Genomic DNA, 21,214 nt, shown 5'->3' with positions numbered 1-21,214 from the left:
ATGTGATAATAATTAGTTCATCTCTATACAAGTGACAAGATTTTCTGTCAATTATTCTAGGCCCACAGGCGTTCAGTGTGCAAAGAGTGCTGGAATAAATACTGAATCAGAAAAAAGTACTAGTACATCATATACAATGTATGAGCACGTGCATGTCAATAAACAGTATATTCATGCACTTTTCTACTAAGTAGCTAAACTCAGCTGTTCTCAGTTCCACTTTGCTCCATATCTTACCATGCACATTAGTGTAGGGGTTATTAGAGGGCAAAGGGGCTGTACGTTACAATATGCGGGAGGAGTTTCCAAAATCCAGCGACACCATTGGCCTGGGCCCCAGGGTGCTGCACCGTAACGCAGGGTGCATCGAAGGACTCTTTCGAATACGGAAAGCGAAAGTTAATGAGGACAACCGTCTGCACCTGCGAGGGCTGTGTTTGTTCCTGTACGGAATGACTCACACGGTAAGAGACCTCAGTTTCCTTTGGAAATGTGTGTGTGTTTTCATCCACAACACTTCTCTCGACACTTCAGTCCAGCTCCCCCCCACCCCGAGCACGAGCTTCTCAGCTTTAAAAATTAACGTTGACTATAAATTTAAAAATGTACGGAGCTTAGGATGAGACCGACTGAGCCAAACATATCGGATCATGTCCTGTACGTTGTCAGTCTCCAAGCTGGGGTCTCATTGAGTTGTAACAGATCTGTCCAGTAGAGCTGAGATGTATAAGCTGCTCTAACTAATGTTTGTAAGTAGATGTTGCTTAATAGCCACCAACCAGCATTAGGAGGTCAGAGTACAACACAGAGACTGCTGATAATGAATCATTGTGTTGTTTTCGTTCTTAACTGGATAAAGACCGTCATGTTTTCATATTATAAAATATGTATAAAATGCAGTGTTTTAAGTTCAATTTCCTATTTAAAATTCTTATACTTACTTTCTACTCATTAAAAAGAATTCCACAATGATTAAACAAGTATTTTTTAAATTCAAAAGTTTTAACTGCTGGACACAAGATGTTTCATTCTTCACTGAGAAGTTCATCCTCCACAGTGTATCCTGGAGGCTTCAATTGTCCTACATCACACTTGTGTAAGTTGTGTATTGGACCACAGCTGGCTCCCACTTGTGGTGTCAAAAAGTCAGCTTTCTGTCTACAACCCCTGGCAAAAATTATGGACTCACCTATCTTGGAGGATGTTAATTCAACTGTTTAATTTTGTTGGAAAAAAGCAAATTACAGACATGCCACAAAACTATCATTATTTAAAATGCCAACCTTCTGGCTTTAAGAAACAATAAAAAAAAAAAGAAAGAAAGAAAGAAAATTGTTGTAGTGTAATTTGCCGTTCTAAAACAAACACCTGCATCAGATTAAACCTGCTAATTAGTCTGCAGTTAAAAAAGAGTGCTCACACCTTGGGGAGCTGTTGCACCAAGCGGATTGACATGAATCACAGCTCCAACATGAGAGACAACAAAGGACAGGATTATGAAACTTCTTCAAGAAGGTAAATCATCACAGAATGTTGCAAAAGATGTTGTTTGGTCCGAGTCAGCTGCGTCTAAAATCTGGACCAAGTACAAACAAAATGGGAAGGTTGTAAAAGGGAAGCATACTGGTAGACCAAGGAAGACATCAAAGTGTCAAGATAGAAAACTTAAAGCAATATGCCTTGAAAACAGAAAAATGCACAACAAAACAAATGAGGAACAAATGGGCGGAAACTGGAGTCAATGTCTGTGACTGAACTGTAAGAAATCGCCTAAAGGAAATGGGATTTATATACAGAAAAGCCAAACGAAAGCCATCAAACGCACCTAAACAGAAAAGAACAAGGTTACAGTGGGCTAAAGAAAAGCATTCATGGACTGTGGATGACTGGATGAAAGTGGTATTTCAGTGATGAATCGTGAATCTGCATTGGGCAAGGTGATGACGCTGGAACTTTTGTTTGGTGCCGTTCCAATGAAATTTATGAAGACGACTGCCTGAAGAAAACATGCAAATTTCCAGTCATTGATGATATGGGGCTGCATGTCAGGTAAAGGCACGGGGGAGATGGCAGTCATTACATCTTCAATAAATGCACAAGTTTACATTGAAATTTTGGACACTTTTTTCTTATTCCATCAATTGAAAGGATGTTTGGTGATGATGACATCATTTTTCAAGATGATAATGCATCTTGCCATAGGGCAAAAGACGTGAAAACTTTCCTTCAAGAAAGACATATAATGTCAATGGCATGGCCTGCAAATAGTCCGGACCTCAATCCAATTGAAAATCTATGGTGGAAATTGAAGAAAATGGTCCATGACTAAGGCTCCAACCTGCAAAACTGATCTGGTAACAGCAATAAGAGACAGTTGGAGCCGGATTGATGAAGAATACTGTTTGTCAATAGTCAAGTCCATGCCTCAGAGAATTCAAGCTGTTATAAAAGCCAGAGGTGGTGCAACAAAGTACTAATGGTGGAGTGTTTTTCTCATGATTCCATAATATTTTCCCCAGAATTGAGTGATTACATATTTATTTCCTCTGCTTGATCTTAAAAAAAAAGCCAGAAGGTTGGCATTTTGAATAATTTGTTTTATGGCATGTCTGTGATTAGTTTTTTTTTTTTTCTACAAAATTTAACAATTGAATGAACATCCTCCAACAGTGATGATTACATAATTTTTGCCAGGGGTTGTACATGACTTTAGGTGCTAGGTTGTTATTTGTACCCACAGCAGCTATTAACTTCCCGTATTTTCTCTTTCTTTCTTCCCAAGACGATCTATAAATCGCCACGTTTCTATTCCATCCAGTTCTTTTCCTATGGAAGGTGTCAAACATCAGCCTTAACTTTAACATTAGCACGGCTACTTTCTCCAGTATAGGGATTCAGGCAGGGCAGGCCTGAAAAATGAAGAGGACTTTGTGGATATATTGGAGGAGAGGCGGCGCAGCAGTGATCTTGGCCATGCCTTCAGGAGCTTTAACCCCCACCCCTACCAGGGAGCTGCACCCTGCTCCACGGCTGAACTCAACAAAGCTGTGCTGGAGTCCCAGTATCTACGCTATGTAACCAAAGAGGTGAGACTGTGATTGAAAACAAAATGTTACAATGAAATTTCACCGTGCAACTTAATCAGCATGGGGTCAGTCTTCTCCCTGCATCCCTCTTCAGATCGCCATGGAGACGGGGTCATCGGTGGAGGAGGTGCAAGAGGAGGCTTGTGGGATTATGGAGGAAATGTCTCAAAACCTGCAGCTGGGGTTTATCAGGCTGATGGGCTACACACTAACCAAGGTGCTCAAGAGGCTCTTCACCAGCGTCTTTGTCAACATGGAAGGCCTCAACACGGTCAGGACCCATTAAATAATCAGTACTGTGCACTGAAATACCAAACATATACAGCAAGGAGGACTGTCCACTGAAATGTACTGCTGCAAAGTAATTGTTGCTCTACTTGTGTAGGTTTCTGTGAATTAGATCTTAGAGGGTGAGTCCACCCAAAACATTAAACATTGTACTATATGGTCTCTCTTATACCATACAGATATATATCTGGCTGCTGTTAGCAGATACATTGTTGGAGTTTTATTTGCACTGGTTTTGAGATACATCTGCCTCTGACATTTGTTTGAGATGTTCAAAGCACATTAATGTTTTTCTTTTCATTTGGCTGAACTGAACCTTTTTAAGATCAAAAAATGAACAGTGGACTGTTAACTTATAATATATTATGCAGCTTTCAGACAAAGCTTAAATGTTATTCCCTAATAATTTAATCCAAACCCTTACTTACGTTTTCTAAATTACAAACGTATCAAACATGGCCCTCTGACCAACTCATTTTAAAGGCTGATTTTCCCTTCCTAGCTGCAACTTAAAATATGTTTTTATTTATAAAAAAATGTGAAGAAGTAATTACCGTCTTGTCTTACAGCATATTAAAGGAATTTTGGGAAAAATGCTGATTTGTGTGCTTGAGAAGAATGTTACAGCCTGCTTCGTTAGCTTAGCTTAGCACATAGATTGTAGATGGGAGGAAACAGCTAGCCTGGCCCTGTGTGAAGGTAAGAAAATCCACCTAACAGCAAACCTAAAGTTCACTGATTAAGACATTAAATCTCATTTGTTTAATCTGTACAAAAAGTGGAAAAACAACAGACAGAGCCAGACAAGCTATTTCCCTGTGTTTCCAGAGTTTGTGCTGTGCTAAACTAAGCTAAGCTTGTGGTATCAATCTTTTCCCAAAATGTCAAACTATTCCTTACGTACAGGTTTATGAGGACTGAGATTAAAGATGGATTACTTTGCATACATTTTGATTCATATATTAAATTAGATTTGGGTTTTGTTTTTTTTTCTAACAACTATCCCAACATGCTGCTACTGATACTAGTTCTTTTTTTTCTCCCTTAAACCTTCTTTAATTTTTCTGTTGTTGCAGCTCCAACAAGCTATTCAGGAGACTCCTGTGATCCTGATGCCCAATCACAGGAGTTATGTGGACTTCTTAGTGATCTCCTACATCCTGTTCACCTACGACATCCCTTTACCTGTTATTGCTGCAGGAATTCGCAAGTATCTATTTGATTTAAAGCAACAGAACATCATAGATGACATGGGGATATATTACATCTCAGACGCTCACTTCTCCCTCTGCTCATTTCTCTGTTTCTCCTCCTCCTCCTCTATAAAGCTCTTGCAGGGATGAAGATGGTAGGAGAGATCCTGCGTCGCTCTGGAGCGTTCTTTATCCGACGTGCCATCGGCTCTGACAAACTGTACTGGGCAGTGCTGTCAGAATATGTCAAAACCATCATCAGGGTAAAATATGATAATCTGCTCCATCAGATGTACCAAACTTGCTGTTCCTCTTTTTAGAAATTGCATCAGTATTCCACAGTAGTACGTTTGTTTCAGCTGCATCCAACTGTTTAATGTCTTTTCTGTAGAAAGGACATGCTCCTATGGAGTTTTATGTGGAAGGATTGAGGAGTCGCACACTGAAGTCCCTGATGCCTAAATTAGGTGAGTGTACACATGTTAACGCAGTGTTAGTGAATCCCAGGGAAGTCTTTGTTGCTTTAATTTCACAGCAAGATGAACATGATGGTCTTTTCCCTTTGTGTCCTGTCTCCAACCCCTCGATTACATGGTTCTTTATTGGTTAATGGCTGTTTTGTTATTTTATATATTACTTTAAGTATTCTGCTACTGCAACTGTGCAGTAGTGTGTACCATGTCGCTTTCTGATCAGAAGGGTCTTCTACACTCTTACAGTTTTCCTGTAATGGCCAGCAAGGAACAACAGCTGCATTCATACATTATTATTATTTGAAAACCTGACAAATAAAATGTAGTGGTAAAATACACAAAGGTGCAGTAGTTTCAGAAAATTTCATGTATCTTAATATTTAATCTCATTTTAACTCCTTATTTTCATTCCAGGATATCTTTCAATTTTGATCTCAGGTTGAATTTATTCATAGATGTATGTACTCCATATATCCCTATGTGTATGTGTCTCACCACTCTACGCTATCTGTATGCGTCTGCAGGTATGATGCACATGGTGCTGGAGCCCTACTTTAAAGGTGAGGTGTTTGACGTCACACTGGTGCCCGTCAGTATCAGCTACGACCGAGTGCTGGAGGAGTCGCTACTTGCCCACGAGTTACTGGGTGTCCCCAAGCCCAAAGAAAGCACCACGGTGCGTCCGGCTCACATTACTCACTTCAGCAATAATTAATAATCAGACACCTCACCACTGTCTAGGATTCACTGAGATGTAATGTTCTGGGGAAGGTTAATTGGGTGCAGATGAACCCGACTGCCTCATTACTCTGGACTGTTCTGAATCCCTACTAACATGTCATTTTCTTTCTTGTCCATATATAATATTTGCAAACAATATGACTTTGACCTCATTACTGCTAGTGAGGAGGGTCATCTATAAATAAAGGCTGATTATTCTTGCTTTTGATTCACATCCAGCCTCCATCTTTCTCTGCAGGGTCTGCTGAAGGCTAGCAAAGTGCTTCAGGAAGATTACGGCACCATGCATGTGAACTTTGGCCATCCCCTGTCAGTCAGACAGCTTTGCCAGGGCAAGATAAATCGCTGCCAATACAACCTCATACCCAGGTTCAAAAGTTCTTTACAAATCTGTACAGGATATTCAGTCTGTTTTTCTACATGTGCACTACACTCACCATACAGGGCTTAAACCAGGATTTTAGAAATGCTGAGGTCATGAGTTCAAATTTTCCCATTAGCTACCAACCAAACTCAGTATTGTTATTAAAAAGTCATACCCAAGTCTACCCATTAGTTCGTGTGTTTAATTATATTTCCCATAAATATTCCTTTATATCCCTGCATTAGTGCCAGTTCTAAATTCCTTTTGTAATGATTTAATTGATTGGCTGGTTTCCCTGCTGTTCAGGAACTGCATGGAGGAGGAGGAGCACCTCCCACACATTGAGCCATGCCTCCATTACAGCAAATAAACGTATTACTAAAGGAGGTAAAGGAATAACTAAACATGAGACAGAGCAGGAGGGAGAAGTCATCGGTAATGAGGCTTCGTCTCATACTCATACACATATCAAACAGGGAATTAGACATAAAGACCTGCCTCTAATAAAAGTCTTATGTTCTGGAGTTGAAAGTAAATAAAAGTGAAACTATTGTGCATCCCAGATGGAGGTTGTGCTCTGAGAGACAAAATAAGATATATGATGTGTGTAAGGTACACTGTGCTGTTAGCTCCTTCTTTAGCTCACGTGGTAGGGCAAGTGCTTTGAACTTAATCTTTACCTGGTGGCACAACTTTGGGTCTGGCTTTTTACAGCGTCTCACTCACTCACTCACTCACTCACTCACTCACTCACTCACTCACTCTCACTCTAGCTGTAATAAAGGTAAAAGCCTGAAAAAATAACTTTAAAGAAAGATAGTCTGTCCCTTTTAACTTTCTGACTGTTTAGAAGTCTATACACCTGAAATCTCAGTCTTTATCTTTCATTTATGTGTTGACATAATATACTATGATGTTTTTGACATTTTATGCCTTACTATACTATGACATCTTTTTATATTTTTATGCCTTACTATACTATGACATCTTTTTATATTTTTATGCCTTACTATACTATGACGTTTTTTTTATATTTTCATGCCTTACTATACTATGACGTTTTTTTTTATATTTTCATGCCTTACTATACTATGACGTTTTTTTTAATATTTTTATGCCTTACAATACTATGACGTTTTTTTATATTTTTATGCCTTACTATACTATGATGTTTTTATGACATAATATACTATGGTGTTTTTGACATTTCATGCCTTACTATACTATGACATCTTTTTATATTTTTATGCCTTACTATACTATGATGTTTTTTAAATATTTTTATGCCTTACTATACTTTGCCGTTTTTTGACATTTTATGCCTTACTATTCTATGACATCTTTTTATATTTTTATGCCTTACTATACTATGACGTTTTTTTTTATATTTTTATGCCTTACTATACTATGACGTTTTTTTTTATATTTTTATGCCTTACTATACTATGATGTTTTTTTTATATTTTTATGCTTTACTATACTATGACGTTTTTTTTTATATTTTTATGCCTTACTATACTATGACGTTTTTTTTTATATTTTTATGCCTTACTATACTATGACATTTTTTTTTTATATTTTTATGCCTTACTATACTATGACATTTTTTTTTATATTTTTATGCCTTACTATACTATGATGTTTTTTTTATATTTTTATGCTTTACTATACTATGACGTTTTTTTTTATATTTTTATGCCTTACTATACTATGTTTTTTTTATATTTTTATGCCTTACTATACTATGTTTTTATGACATAATATACTATGATGTTTTTGACATTTCATGCCTTACTATACTATGACATCTTTTTATATTTTTATGCCTTACTATACTATGACATCTTTTTATATTTTTATGCCTTACTATACTATGACGTTTTTTTTATATTTTTATGCCTTACTATACTATGACGTTTTTTTTTTATATTTTTATGCCTTACTCTAATATCCTCAGTAGTTGCTACAGACATGTTATCATCTATTTTCCTGTCTGTCTGCAGCATAGTCTGTTTGGCTGTGTCCCTCCCTTCATCCTGCTCACCCCCTTCTCTTCTCTCCCTTTATTTCTATTCAGAGATCTTCCTCAGAGGCCCACTGCAGAGGCTCAGGCTTGTGTGAGCTGGCTGGCTCATCTGATGGTACGACTCCAAGAAGAGGGCTCTCTGATCAGCCCATGGTCTCTGATGGCCTGCCTGTTGCTCCAGGCTCCTATCACAGTATTAACAGAGGAGGGTCTGCTGTGGCAGCAGCTCACAGAGAAAACCCTTTGGCTCAGGAAGCTGGCGCTGGACTACGGGGCTCGTCTGAACTGGCATGGTGTGTTAGAAGATAAAATGTTTTGTTTTGTATTTTTTCCAGCAATATCTTTATTTTTTTTGACACAACATGTAGCAATAACAAAGAAAAGAAACATTCACATCCAAGTCTAAATTAAATGGGGGGGGCATTATAAAGTATAGTTGTCAATTTCTAATAAGAACAAAACATAAACCCTAAAGAAATAAGTGAACACTTAAATTATAGAAAAATGTAGACAATATAAATGCATAAAAATTATATAAAATAATACATATATTGTTTATATTATATAAAAAAAAGGGTATCCAGTTATTTAGATAAATCAGACAACAGAGTTCACCAGCTACATTTATCACATTACATCACTGATATCTGTATTCTCCATGAACTCTAAAAAAAAAAAGGCTTTTTACCTATTAGTATGCAAGTTATTTTTTGCAAAGGTAAAGTTGTAGGTCTTTTTCGATGACAGAGAAATAACACTTTTGGCAAGTAGAAAAAACACTATCGTCCTCAATTTACACCCAATATGTTTTCCAGAGTTTGTTCAATCTCCATCCAGAACTTTTAAACTCTATTGTGTTCCCAAACACAGTGGGGGAAAATGTCCCTTCTCCTGCCCACATCTAAAACACCAGTCTGGGATAGCAGTGTTAAAAGCTGTCCAGCTTTAATGAATGGGTTTAATACATTTTATTTTATGTGCAAATACAGCTGCATTAAGCTTGAGCACATGATTAGGATAAGTATTAAGCTCTCCTCACGGAGGGACTTCGCAAGCCTTAACCTTCACATCCCTTGACTGACCAGTAGGGGGCATTTGCATATTGCATTTGAAGTGAACCAGACAGAGTTAATGCAGAGAAAAGTAACCGAGTGCTTTCCCTCCAGCGTCTCTACTCGGGACACTAAAGGCTCCTTCAGCTCTGAGGTAGATCAGACAGATTAGATGAATGTGAGTTGGCACAAGCGTTCAGATTCACTTAGGAGATGTTCGGTGGATTAATGCACTTTAAGTAACTTATCCTGAGACGACCCTACTGAACTGTCTCACTTTACAGGTCTTGGGTGTGTGTAGATTCACATATGCAGGCACATGAACACACACACACACACACATGTACACACAAACTATTCTGATGCCAGTCCGACCCTCTGAAATGCCAAACTACATATTAAAGAAAGATAACGGAGATAATTTTCTGCAGGACAAGACTCCGATGTGATGTCATCCACCATGGCCCTTCATCGCTCCGTAGTTCATCACAAAGCGGGACGTGTCTACCTGGTTCAGGAGGAAGAGACAGTGAGGAAGCGTCCAATCAGCCCAGAGGAGGGCGTGATAAAGATAGCGGCAGCGGTGCTGATGCTGGCCTCCTATAGGAATCAGGCGCTGCACGTTTTTGTGCGTCCGGCCCTGCTCGCGACCGCCATTCACATCACAAAGAGCACACGGAGAGGTGAAGGTTAACAACGACATTTTTTCCAGATAACAGTGTGAAATTCTGTGCCCTCGCTTCATTGTGATCTACTGTTGTGTTCACAGACGAGCTCTTCACCTTCTTCTGCTTCCTGCAGGAGCTCTTTTCCTACGAGTTCATCTTCATCCCTGACAAGTTGTCTCAGGTAACACCCTCTGTCAAGGCTCAGCTTCCTCCGAGCATCACAGGACCAGGAGGATTATCGTCCTCTTAAATCGTGTAGGAAATCGTGTAGGAAATCTTAGTTCGTAGCTCTACCTCTGTCATATTTGGCCTGATGAAGCAATAGCACCCCAGGTTATCTACTTAACCAGTATACTTGGATGGATGATGGCTGCTTGAGTTGTTGCTTCATTTTAAATCTATACATAATGTTACTGATTTTGTGTTAATGTCTGTCCATCAATCAGAACTTTGAGGAGGCGTGCTTCCTCCTGAAGAAATGTGGAGCAGTCCACCTGAGCCAGCAGGAAGTAACACTGTCAGACACGGGGCTGGAGGCGCTGTCCTTCCTGCAGGCACTTCTACAACCCTTCATAGATTCCTATCAGGTGCTTTGACGTGTGCCTTCTATGACCATGATAACACGTCGTGCACATAAATGAAATTCAGGTTATTTAGCAGGGAGAGGATGGAGAATTTAGTTCAGAGCCCCAACTTTTTATTTTTAAATGGGATTGGTGTTTCAGCTGATTGCAGTATTTTTAGATTGGTCTATTCAAATGTGACAACTTTTAGGTCAACAAAATTTAATGAGGCTTTGAAACAGAATTTAAACCTCCGTGGTGGAAAATGAAACCATTTCCCAATAATTTTCCAAAGCATTACCTGGAAGTTAGTTTAGTTTATGGCACTTTTCTCTTTTTAAATGGCCTGCTACAACAGAATTAATCAAATATAAAAACATAATATATAAGAAAAGAAGAAAGTTTAGGTTCGTCTGCTTGATCAGGTTGTGTTTTTATGTCCAGGTGATGTTCAGGTACCTCTCTGAAGATGGGGTTCATGTGTTCACAGAGAAACAGGTCCTACCTGCTGTGAGAAACCTGGCTACAAAGCTCATCCTCTCAGGTAAAACAGAAAGTGTGACAACTCTGACCTCTAGAACTGTCTCCAGCTTCTCCAGCTCAGCAAACCACATCGCCGTGATTATCTCTCTGTTGTGCAGGTGAGCTTCACACCTATGAAGCCCTTTCATCTGACACGCAGAAAAACGTTTTGTCGGCTCTGCAACGACTGGAGGCTGTGACAAAGTTCAAGGCGTGAGTAATGGGATTAGCCCCTGCAAATCTGTTTGGTTTTAAGCTCATTTTCTGTGGTGGTTGAGAAGCTGTTTGCATTTTTGATGCCAAAGTTATGCATGAGTATCTTGTTTCCTCATCACAGGTCTGAGCAGAGTGAATACAAAGTGAACAAAGCAGCTGTTAAAAGAATTGGAGACGCACTTTGTGAGTTGTGATTTTTGATGAAGATAGAGCAGTTGTTTTGAGTCTTGCAAATGAATATTTTTGGTCTAGTTTACCTTTCTGCCTTTAAAATAGACTGTCGTTTACCATACCAAAAACATGAGGGATTTTTCTTTTTCCTCTCTCCCTGTAGTGGGGAAAATCCTTCCCCAGATGCTCCAGACTACACCTGATGCGAGGCTTTAGTCTCCAATGGAACAAATCCATCCTAAGTATCAGCCCACAGTCCTGTTCACCCCTGTTTGACCCCGTCCTCCTCTCCCTTTTCACATCTTTGTCCTCATCCTCTTCCCTCGGAGCCGTTATGCAGAACTGCTGCACCTTAACTCTGAGCTCTCAGACAAAATACTTTATCCTGGATGCTGGACTTAACCTGGCTGCGTTCCACTCCTGAACATTCACTACCTCCCCCTCTCCATGTCCTCGCTCTCATCCCTTACAGATCTGACAGGGCTAAGATAAAGCTACAAACACCTGGCATGGTGACCCAAAGGTGACGGTGTAGCTGATTTTGTTTGATGTTATAATCAGAAGTAGTTTTTGATGAAAACAGTTTTTAAATTAAAACAAAAAACAAAAGTGCCTTCCTGCCCTTCCAGGTGTGACAGAAGCATTGGTGATGCCTGTGGACTATGACTTCATTTTAATAACTTACATTGTGTTAATACATTTTTAACTTTCTGTTCCAGATTTATTGTTGATTGATACGACTGATAGTGTGAATGAGCAAAAAAGCACTGATAAATAAACTGTCTGCTGACTTAAGCCCAATTAGATAGTAAACACCGACACTGAATTATGACACTTGATTGTATGTGCATTAATGTAGCAATAAGGATATAAATATCACAACAATGTCAACCAATCAAACACGTGAGATTTTCGTTTGAGAAATTTATTTTAACTTCTTTACATCTCAATAAATGTAAAACAAATGTAACAAAATGCACCATAGATTGTTTTATCTTTTTCACACTTTAATATCATTTCTTTTCTGATTCTGTTGGTACTATTCCCCCAGCAACACCAGAGGTCAAAGTTCAACCTCCTGTCCTCTCTGCAAACCAATCAACACTCTGCCTGCACCTGTAACCCCTCAGCAATTAGAAGAAGGCCTCTTATGTGCCAATTAACCAGGACATTTTTTTTACAAGAACAAAGATTATCTATACACAGGTGGCACGTCGACCTTGATGCGTAAAGCGCTGACAGGGTCTTGACAAAACACCGAGATGTATTCCAACACTTTAGAATTTAACTTTTTCTCGCTCTCTCTGGCTCTGTGTCGCTCTTTGTCCCATCTCTCCTTCTCGCCGTTCATTTGGGAGAACAGGTTGACTTGGATGGTGCGCAGCGTCGCCGCCAGGACGTAGAAGCCTCCCTGCAGCATGTGGCAGAAGGCGGCGCCCACACTGAGCGCTGCACCCATCAGGTTAGGCACCGTCTCGCACACCACGCACATGCCCTCCAGGAAGTGCAGCGTGCCTTTCCTGGCCAGGGGTTGGCCTTGGTGGGGGTAGCCGTGAGGGGAGGGGGTCTGCTGGGCATGGTTGAAAAGGTATCTCGCGCAGTCCGCGAAGTGGGTGGCGGCTCGGCGCAGCGGGAGCAGGGCCAGGTACAGGTGACAAGCTGCTTTGGTCAGAGCATGGAAGAGCAGCCGCAGCTCAAGCACGGCGTTGCCTGGAGATAAGAGGGTAACGGGGTCAGCTGGAGTCTAATTTAACACTGTGGCTAATGTCAGTTACCATTACAAACAGCGTCTGCCACTGGATTAAGTCTGTACAGCAGCCATGTGGGCAGTGGGTGTCACCTGAGCACGCAAAGCGAGTGGTGTGGTGCGTTATTACGCACTCCTGCTGCACAGGATCAATCATCAGTTAAATTAACCAATATCACAAATGATTTAATCTGCAATACAGACAAATTCTTACTTTCTATTGCAGTTTCGCTGTTGGCAAGAGTATGTCTCGGAAAGATTAGGCATAAGACCCTTTCGAATTATTAGTCACAAAAATGCCAAAGAAGAAAGTCTAATGTGAGGACAACCACTATTTTTGCGAAGCATTTATTAAATTACACCTTCTTAGTCTAAGATGTACTACACACAAAATGACTCCTTAATATTTTAGTGGGTGACATCCACTGTTACACATGCGGCAGCGTGCGTAAAATCTGAATAATGTCATGACTTCCTGATTTAAGATGTCCCGTCCGTTTATGGCTTTTGGGCAACTGATAATTAATTCTTAACAAATCTGAAAGAAAATATAATTTGGTTTATACCAAGTGAAGTGCTTTACATTGAATATGTTTCCGCCTTAAGGTAGTCCAGTTTACAAATCTCCACTTGTCATTTTTCTCTTACCGTCTATGAAGCAGAATATCCACAGCAGGGCAATACACGCTGCCAACGAAGTCCACCAATCCATGTAGTCTCCCCCCTGTCCTGGACCCGGCAACGAAAAGAAAGAAAGCAGTGAAAATCCCAAGTTATGATCTGGCCAAGCCCTGCCCTGCCTTTACGCAGCTAATACCCAAACATTAAGTACTCGCATTCTCCACAGGTGTCGGGAGTGTTGCCGTGGAACACCTTGAAAGTGCACATCAGGTGTCAACGGGCTTATTAAGACCAGCAGAGTACAACTCTTTAACCCAGTGCACCTTATAGTAGCAGCTTTACAGGCCCGAGCAAGCTCCTCAGAAATAGACTTTCTGAAACTCTCTGAACTCACAGGGCTTACTTTGAATCTTTTTTGTTTAGAATTTAAAATACCAAATGGTCACCTAAATAAGCTACAACTTTTCGTTATTCCACGGATTTCTTTGAATATGAGTTGGGTGTCAGACGGGATCCCTTGTGATGTCATTAACTACTCTTTCAAATAACACATGTACTGATTGTCTCAGTGTCTAGAGGATGATATTTTCCGGTCTGTGAGTATATAGCCAACCACTCAGGCGGGATAAACTCAGTCTGTCTAAACACACGTGAGTGTTAGACAAGGTAGCAATCACCCTGCCTAAAATAGATAGGACTATTGCTATTGTTATGGAGAATAATTAAGAACAAAAAAATATTTTGAAGTTTTATACGGGGAAAAATAAATAATTACAAGGTGAAAATTGTACGAGCTGTTAAATATCTCAGTGCCGAATTTAAAATATATGTAATAATTTATGTTTTTGACCAATTATGTCATTAATTGTCGCTCCTGTCCCAAGAATTTTGGTCCATTAAGATTTTATTTGTGAAACTTTAAATTTGTTAAACAAAATGTATATAGATTGATATGCTTACATATGAAACGCCGCGTGCGTCCTGAGAACGTCTTTGCAGCGCGTGCTCGTCTCGGCTCGCTTGTGTGTGCCGGTGTCATGGCAACGGAAAACCTCCAGACGGTAGGACACCTGGAGGAGGCCTCTCCCCTCCGCTATCTCTCCTTCTCCCTGCAGGTTACTACCTCTGTTGACAGCTGAGGCAGGTCTGAGGGGGGAACAAGCAGTTGCCACTCTTAAAATGCTTCACGTTTTTAATGTGACGACCTTCAGACCGTAAACCAGGGATATTGTGTTTAATTTTTCGACCCAAACGTCCTCAAGTCAACAAAGGTAAGAAACCATAACACTGCGGTTGCGCCACAGGCTTAATTACTAAAGTAAAGGCACCGATTGGATTAGATTTAATTTAATTTCATGCAATATTGCTCTCCCACAGTTTGTAGCCCTTAAGTGATACAAATGTAGCCTGTTTAGCCTGTGGCACCAAGGGCTTTAGCTAATACACATATAGATTAAGATTTATTGGGGCCAATAGACCCATAACAAGCTAGTTATCATCACTGATGACTCAAAAGTATTTTTTTCTCATGATGCAGGGATGAGCCCTATCAAGAAGAAAGACACTGCCAGTGGCTTGATCACCTTCCACACACCATTTCCTGTCAGCCTGTTGAAACCAGAGGTAAGGAAAAACATGCAAGTGTCTCTTAATAAATGTATAAGTGCCACTAAAAACAAAAAAGATCTAAGTAATAGTCTTATAATGCAACTTTAAAACACCAACAACTTTTTATAATCATCTACATCAGGACTGCCACACACACACACACACACACACACACACACACACACACACACACACACACACACACACACACACACACACACACACACACACACAGAGCCAACACTTGTCAGTTTACCACCCTGCCAAATTAATCAACCTCTAGCTATTGAAGAGCAATAAGGGTGAAGGTTTTCTGCTCAACAGTATGATATATAGATTTTTTTTCTCTCTCTTGCATGCACACTGCTGTTGCCCTTTCACAGAGTGAAACTGTGAACTCTTGCCAACTAATAATTTATCACCAGTCTTTTAATGTCAGAGAGGCTGTGTACCCTTGCCAGCCTGGATAGTTTGGCAGCGGGTACAATACCCGTCTGAATGCATGGCTGCCCTTCTTTCTGTCCTGTCCTGTCAGTACAGTGACATGTCTGAATGTACGATGCTGGAATCTTGATGCCTTAGCAAAGGGATTAATGAAAAAGGTTTCAAGTTATTGACAGACACATATTGTAGCTACTGTTATCAACATGGACAACAGAAAGAAAGTACATGGTGCTGGATCAGGTGAAATGCAAATGAACAATGCATCCAAATGCATGTACTGCACATTAAATCAAGATAGTACTACTAGTTCAGACAAACACATCAAAAGGCACAGCAAGGAAAGAAGCTGCCACCTTCGCGCTGATATCAAACCTTCTAAGTCATGCCAAAAAAATCTCCATACTGCTCTCACATACATGTTCTACCATACTGTATGTGTTTGCGTAACAGTGAGAAGCAGCTCGTGTTTCCAGGCAGTGATACGATCTGTCACTGCCTGTTGTGCTGGCTTTTGTTACCTTCTGTACAGCTACATGATTGTGTTTGGTCTGTCTGTGAGCTCGAGCTGGGATTTCCAGGAGTCAACAATCCACTTGTGGCTGTGCAGTTTGTTTTCACGCATTCTTGCATTCACAGTGGGTACACATGATTTCTGAAAATGAAACTGTACACTGCAAACCGGAACAACAACATGTTTTTAAATAGTTACAGATCATAGTTGATAAGCGTCCACAGAAGTGACTCTACTGGTGTTTCAGGAGTGCACGGCAGGTGTGAAGGACGCCACAGGGGCTAGGAAGTGGCCATCGCAGCCGAGTGTGATGCCGAGGAGCAGCAGTGGACGTGTAAGAGCAGGGGAAAGGGATGAAGCCTCGCCCTCTGGATCACAGCCCGGTGCCAAACAGGACTGGCCCTCTCACACCTCCCTAAGACAACTGCAGGTAGTGCACTCATCCACGAACATGCATACACAGAGAGGAGGTTACTTTTCTTACTGCATGTGTTGGCATTTAGACAAAGATGGAGGCTGAAAATCAACAGGCAAGAGAGATAATCAAACCTTTACTGGACACAGAAAATGGTTTTGTGAAGGTAAGATGCTTGTGGTTTCTATAGCTTTGCTGTTTTTGTGTTTAATGTGCTTACATTCTCTAACTTACGTTACTTTCAGTAAAATGATGCAGCTTTTTCCATATCTTGCTCTTCATGGTGTTACAAAAGAAAAGACTTTGAGTCGCAGGGAAACACATTGACCTTTTTGTAACTCCCATGTTGGCTTAAATGTGTCGTCATTGAGGAGTTGGAGAGGTTTCTGAGCCAAAGAGATGTCACACAGCTGAGGAGGAGGGAGCTGCTGCACAAGCGCTGGACTGAGCGTGTATGGTTTCCCCTCCAGAGGAGAGTGGAGGAACATGTGTCCAGCTGTAGCACTTTGGAGGTCAAGAGGCGCCAGAGCTTGTATAGTCGCTATCTCCAACACTGCAACACCAAGGTAATGCTGAAGCTCAGACTTTTTTTTGTGCTACTACAAAAATAAGCAAAGCTAACTAAAGAGATATATATTAATCTGACTACTGTCTTTCACCGTCAGGGTTTTGTGTTTCTAGAAACTTATGATCTAAAGGAGTACAATCCCTTTCTTCTCAACATCAAAAAGCCACAATACTTCAAGGTGATTTTTGTGACTTAAATATTTTACTCAATATTTAAAAAAAAAAAAAAAAAAAACAAAAGAAAAAAAAAACAGTTTTGGACATATTCACATATTTCAAATGTGTCCATTACTGACAATCTATTAACCACTCTATCGCCAGCTCAACACAGCTGACTTAAAGGACTCATTACACCTTCAGTTACATCAAAGACTGGAGGAAAAGAGAACAGCTCGTTCTTGTGAAGCAGGTATCTGGGTATTTTCCTTTTTTAACCAAAACGAAATTTCAGACTTAATGTGAATGCTTTGCTTTGAGTTTTGAACTGAGATAACTGTAGTGGCATTTTCTCTTAAATTTGGGGAAATTAAAGCAAAGCTATGTTACTTTTGAAAGATGTAATAACAAAATCTTCCTATTCCAAATGTATTCAAAGTATTCAAGTTGTATTCATAAGCATTTAAAGGCACCCTGTGCAATTCAAAACACTCAGGGGTTTGCCTTACTTGGTCTGGTATGACCAATAACTTATGGTGGCTAATGTTAGCTAGTGTTAGCAAACTTATATTGTGCTATAGAGAACATTAGTGAGTCATCTCCACATGTGCTACTGTTACATTACTTTAGCATTTTAGCTAAATGCTAAACAGTAGTTTTGCATGGATAATCATTAATGTCACTTGTAGCTTCCGCTACAGTCAACACAAATCATTGTGAATCCTTATTAGTTTTAAATCTTTAGACAGATTTGTGGTTTTTAATGACTCTTCAAATTATAAATTGGTTTCTGTTCTATCTTAGGATGTAAATACACAGGGAGACAAGCAAAGAAGCTACCTCACAGTGATCGTCCTCTCAGTGAGTCTGTGACACCTCAGGCCAGCACACCTCAACAGGCCTCATCCTCATCCAGAAAAACTCCAGTGGTGGATGAGGCTGAAAGAAGGAAGTTCAGCAGGTACGTATATACGGCATTAAGAGAATTAGTTTTATTTATAAACCATATTTTCTATAACACTAAGATATGCAACGACACCACAACATCAGCTAAGAATCACAGTAATAAGTTGTGTGTTAGAAGTAACGTAAGTGTCTCATCCAGGCTTGATTCGATACCTTACCACATAAATGCAACTGCCACACCAGATGGAAGGTGCCATCAGACCAGCTGTTGTTTCTCCACAAGTGGAAGTTTACAGCAACTTCAGTCCTTTCCTACGTTCAAATAAAATCCTTGTTTAACACACATCTTCACCTCGATTCGCTTTTAACTACCTCAGTTTTCCCAGGTACCCTACTTGAAAGTGTCAGGACTCTGGTAAACAAACAATGTGTTGAGAAAGTAGTAAAATCATTAAGCCACAACAAAGAAAAATGTTTACTGTATGTACCTTTTTATTCACGCCATTTTCAAGATTTAATGGCAGACTTGGTTACACCGCAGGGGTAACCGTTGACATTACATTGTACAATGGTGTGCAACAACGGGCAGGGTGAATGTATAATAGGGTACGTGAACACGTGTAGGACAGGCTGTATTCCCTCATTAAGAGTGAAATAGTATCGTATACAAATTTGTATATATGATATAAAAATATTACATTTCGTAACCATTTAGGAAAACTTCCTGGTTACATTTTAAGGCATGGCAAATAAAGTATTGGCAATTCTGTTCACATTTTTGCTGATTTGATTGTAGCAAAAATTCCCTTTTCCACAATAAATTACTACTTCTGAGGATATTTCACCCGTTTCTCGCTCTACTTCCCTTTCTTTTTGAGGTCGCGTCTTGATGGCTCAGGGCAGAACGAGTAGCAGAATGGGTTTTTCGTTGCATCTCTTGCACTGCTACAAACAGGAACTTTTAGGCTTTTAAAATGTTTCTTCTAATGAAAAATGTCTCCTCATTGCTATGGAATGAAAGTCTGTGCCTGAGGGAGTGTTTGGGTGTGTGTTGTCCTCATTTGCTGGGCTCATAAAGCTGTAGGTCTAGTTTCACCCAAACCTCTCCAGTTGGGACTTCATGTAGTAGTAGGCGTCGGTTTGCAGCACCTTTGCTTTCCATCTCTTTCTTGATGGTTGCCACAGGAACTTCGGTCCGACCCAGGAAATCTGGAGATGCAGAAAACAGTCATTTAGTAAAACTGCAGAAATTAGTGCTTTTAAGACCATGTTTACAAACAGCTTCATGGGCTTTCAATATCTGAAACACACAGTCATGTCAGAAAGAACAGAAAGAGAGACACAACAAAACAAAAGCAATCATCAGAACCTCGCATCCAGTCAAGGATTATGTCTGTTCCATTGATTCTGTACTGACGGGACAAACTGCACAAAAGCTTTATAATCCATTATGTCTGAGTAAGCATCTCTTTATCCACTGACCATCTGGTGAGAACTGGTCTTTCTCGAACACAGTGATACACAGGACGTCCTGGTAGAGGTCTTTGATAAAGAACTGGCAGTTGAAGTTCCACTTGGGGTTCAGAGTGTCGCTGATGGGCCGGGAGGTGTAGCACTGAGCCCCCATGGTCAGCTCACAGTACGGGTTACTTTTACCTGGAGAGAAATAATGAGGGTTTTCAAATGAACTAGTCATTACTTTTGTAATACACACTGTATTAATATTTCTTTAAGAAATGGAACCCTGGACAGTCTTATCCCATCACAGAGCCTCACCATTGGGCTTACAGGCCTTGAGCTCCTGAGCTTCAGTGACAGTCACCAGCAAGCGGCCGATACCACTGGTTTTCAGGGAACGAGCTAAAACAAACACAGAGCCATTAGACATGAGCCTGAAACACACACGAGGCTTTGATTGTTGAAACAACTGATGTAGTGAATAATGTGTGGACAATATACACACAGGTGGTAAAAATTAGTAAGGGACTGTATACAAATTATTAGGGGAGGAGGATTATAGATAAGTTTTTTTGTGTTTATTTACTCACCCCATATTTATGTTTTTATTTATATTCTGGATTGATTTTGAAAACAAAATCACATTCGCATTAACCTGTATGCCATACAACAGAAAATGTATCATAAAATTGTCTCATTACATTCAAGTTTAGCCTTTTTCTTAGTATCTCTTTATTCTAAAATTTGGAATATTCATCATTTTGTTGTATTAGCCATAATTTTGAAAATTGCTTATTCTACTAACATGTGCACTGATGCCATAGTGAAAATTATTTCATGAATATATTGTGTATTTACATTAGAATACACTTATCAAATTCTTTATATTCTGCCTTTTAGTTATAAAATGGTTAAATTAGTTGAATCAACTCACAACTATATGTGATATTAAGAGGAGAATATTGCTTTTTTTTTTTTTTTTTTTAATTGAAATACAAGATCCCACCCTAATAATTTTCCTACAATCATACATTACATTACAACACTGTTACATACAGTGTTGCACTGTATGTGATTTTTTTTTTGGTAACTAATTATTAAGGCAACAATCGATGTAATTAAATTTGGGTGTGAACGTGGACATTGTGTTCATGTATCCCGTTTCACTGCATTCCAAGCTTTTGATTACTGGTGCTAATGGAGATCACCTGCTCTGTGAGGACACTAGCTGAACACACTTTGTTCACTTAGTAGTTTCACTTAGGTGAAAAGTGACTGTGTTTACCTTGGTAAGCCTTCTCTCTCTTTTTCTTCTCAGTTTCTATGAAATGTTCAGATGCTGCCTTGATTTTCTGGACCCATGTTGTCCTACAAAAAAACAATAAACTTGTGAAAATTCCAGACAGACTAATTCGTTC

The 21,214-nt window shown here is 39.8% G+C and overlaps 4 protein-coding genes across 11 annotated transcripts in view; 2 read left to right on the top strand and 2 right to left on the bottom strand.

The window, feature by feature from the left end:
- The first annotated feature begins 334 nt into the window (after positions 1–334).
- Positions 335–12,338, top strand: gnpat2 (glyceronephosphate O-acyltransferase 2). The gene is made up of 16 exons (XM_023430313.2): positions 335–464; positions 2,886–3,086; positions 3,181–3,357; positions 4,451–4,580; positions 4,703–4,830; positions 4,959–5,034; positions 5,565–5,716; positions 6,020–6,150; positions 8,223–8,464; positions 9,655–9,906; positions 9,993–10,072; positions 10,338–10,478; positions 10,899–10,998; positions 11,096–11,189; positions 11,314–11,375; positions 11,527–12,338. The coding sequence occupies exons 1-16, from the start codon at positions 453–455 to the stop codon at positions 11,577–11,579; spliced, it is 2,031 nt and encodes a 676-aa protein (XP_023286081.1). The 5' UTR covers positions 335–452; the 3' UTR covers positions 11,580–12,338.
- LOC147817739 (uncharacterized) lies at positions 12,273–13,833 on the bottom strand. The gene is made up of 2 exons (XM_087180373.1): positions 13,759–13,833; positions 12,273–13,073 (listed from the first exon to the last, which is right to left on the bottom strand). Exons 1-2 carry the CDS (start codon positions 13,820–13,822, stop codon positions 12,556–12,558), a joined length of 582 nt encoding a protein of 193 aa, XP_087036499.1. The 5' UTR covers positions 13,823–13,833; the 3' UTR covers positions 12,273–12,555.
- Positions 13,834–14,870: 1,037 nt separating this feature from the next.
- On the top strand, positions 14,871–21,197 carry fam228a (family with sequence similarity 228 member A). Of its 3 annotated transcripts, XM_023430319.2 has the most exons (9): positions 14,871–15,002; positions 15,269–15,354; positions 16,542–16,724; positions 16,798–16,875; positions 17,081–17,275; positions 17,375–17,455; positions 17,598–17,685; positions 18,237–18,393; positions 18,538–21,197. In XM_023430319.2, exons 2-9 carry the CDS (start codon positions 15,271–15,273, stop codon positions 18,662–18,664), a joined length of 993 nt encoding a protein of 330 aa, XP_023286087.1. In that variant the 5' UTR covers positions 14,871–15,002; positions 15,269–15,270; the 3' UTR covers positions 18,665–21,197. The 3 variants fall into 3 exon arrangements, with proteins under 3 accessions (XP_023286087.1, XP_023286082.1, XP_087036498.1); XM_023430314.2 differs by having other exon boundaries at positions 14,879–15,002; positions 18,237–21,197; XM_087180372.1 differs by lacking the exon at positions 16,798–16,875 and having other exon boundaries at positions 14,879–15,002; positions 18,237–21,197.
- Positions 18,813–21,214, bottom strand: part of itsn2a (intersectin 2a) — a 38,897-nt gene continuing 36,495 nt past the window's right edge. For all 6 annotated transcript variants that reach the window (XM_023430308.2, XM_023430310.2, XM_087180371.1 and 3 more), the window contains 4 exons: positions 21,082–21,164; positions 20,115–20,198; positions 19,821–19,994; positions 18,813–19,547 (listed from right to left, as the gene is read on the bottom strand). In XM_023430308.2, coding sequence (XP_023286076.1) covers positions 19,396–19,547; positions 19,821–19,994; positions 20,115–20,198; positions 21,082–21,164 — 493 coding nt within the window. In that variant the 3' untranslated portion in view covers positions 18,813–19,395. The remainder of the gene's footprint in view (positions 19,548–19,820; positions 19,995–20,114; positions 20,199–21,081; positions 21,165–21,214) is intronic.

This window comes from Seriola lalandi, unplaced genomic scaffold, assembly GCF_002814215.2.
Source record: "Seriola lalandi dorsalis isolate HSWRI2012SDOR001 ecotype SW California unplaced genomic scaffold, Sedor1 jcf7180002054901, whole genome shotgun sequence".
NCBI lineage: Eukaryota > Metazoa > Chordata > Actinopteri > Carangiformes > Carangidae > Seriola > Seriola lalandi.
Note: the sequence above shows the minus strand (reverse complement) of the source record. Positions and strands in the feature narration are given on the sequence as shown.

Excerpts from the sequence above, each read along its gene's own strand:
- gnpat2 (XM_023430313.2), top strand. Across the intron at positions 3,087-3,180 it reads TACGCTATGTAACCAAAGAG|ATCGCCATGGAGACGGGGTC; the intron begins GTGAGACTGTGA and ends ATCCCTCTTCAG. Across the intron at positions 9,907-9,992 it reads CACAAAGAGCACACGGAGAG|ACGAGCTCTTCACCTTCTTC; the intron begins GTGAAGGTTAAC and ends TTGTGTTCACAG.
- LOC147817739 (XM_087180373.1), bottom strand. The coding sequence starts at position 13,822 with ATGGATTGGTGGACTTCGTTGGCAGCGTGTATTGCCCTGCTGTGGATA. Across the intron at positions 13,074-13,758 it reads GATATTCTGCTTCATAGACG|GCAACGCCGTGCTTGAGCTG; the intron begins GTAAGAGAAAAA and ends TCTTATCTCCAG.
- fam228a (XM_023430314.2), top strand. The coding sequence starts at position 15,271 with ATGAGCCCTATCAAGAAGAAAGACACTGCCAGTGGCTTGATCACCTTC. Across the intron at positions 15,355-16,541 it reads TCAGCCTGTTGAAACCAGAG|GAGTGCACGGCAGGTGTGAA; the intron begins GTAAGGAAAAAC and ends CTGGTGTTTCAG. Across the intron at positions 17,276-17,374 it reads TCCAACACTGCAACACCAAG|GGTTTTGTGTTTCTAGAAAC; the intron begins GTAATGCTGAAG and ends TTTCACCGTCAG.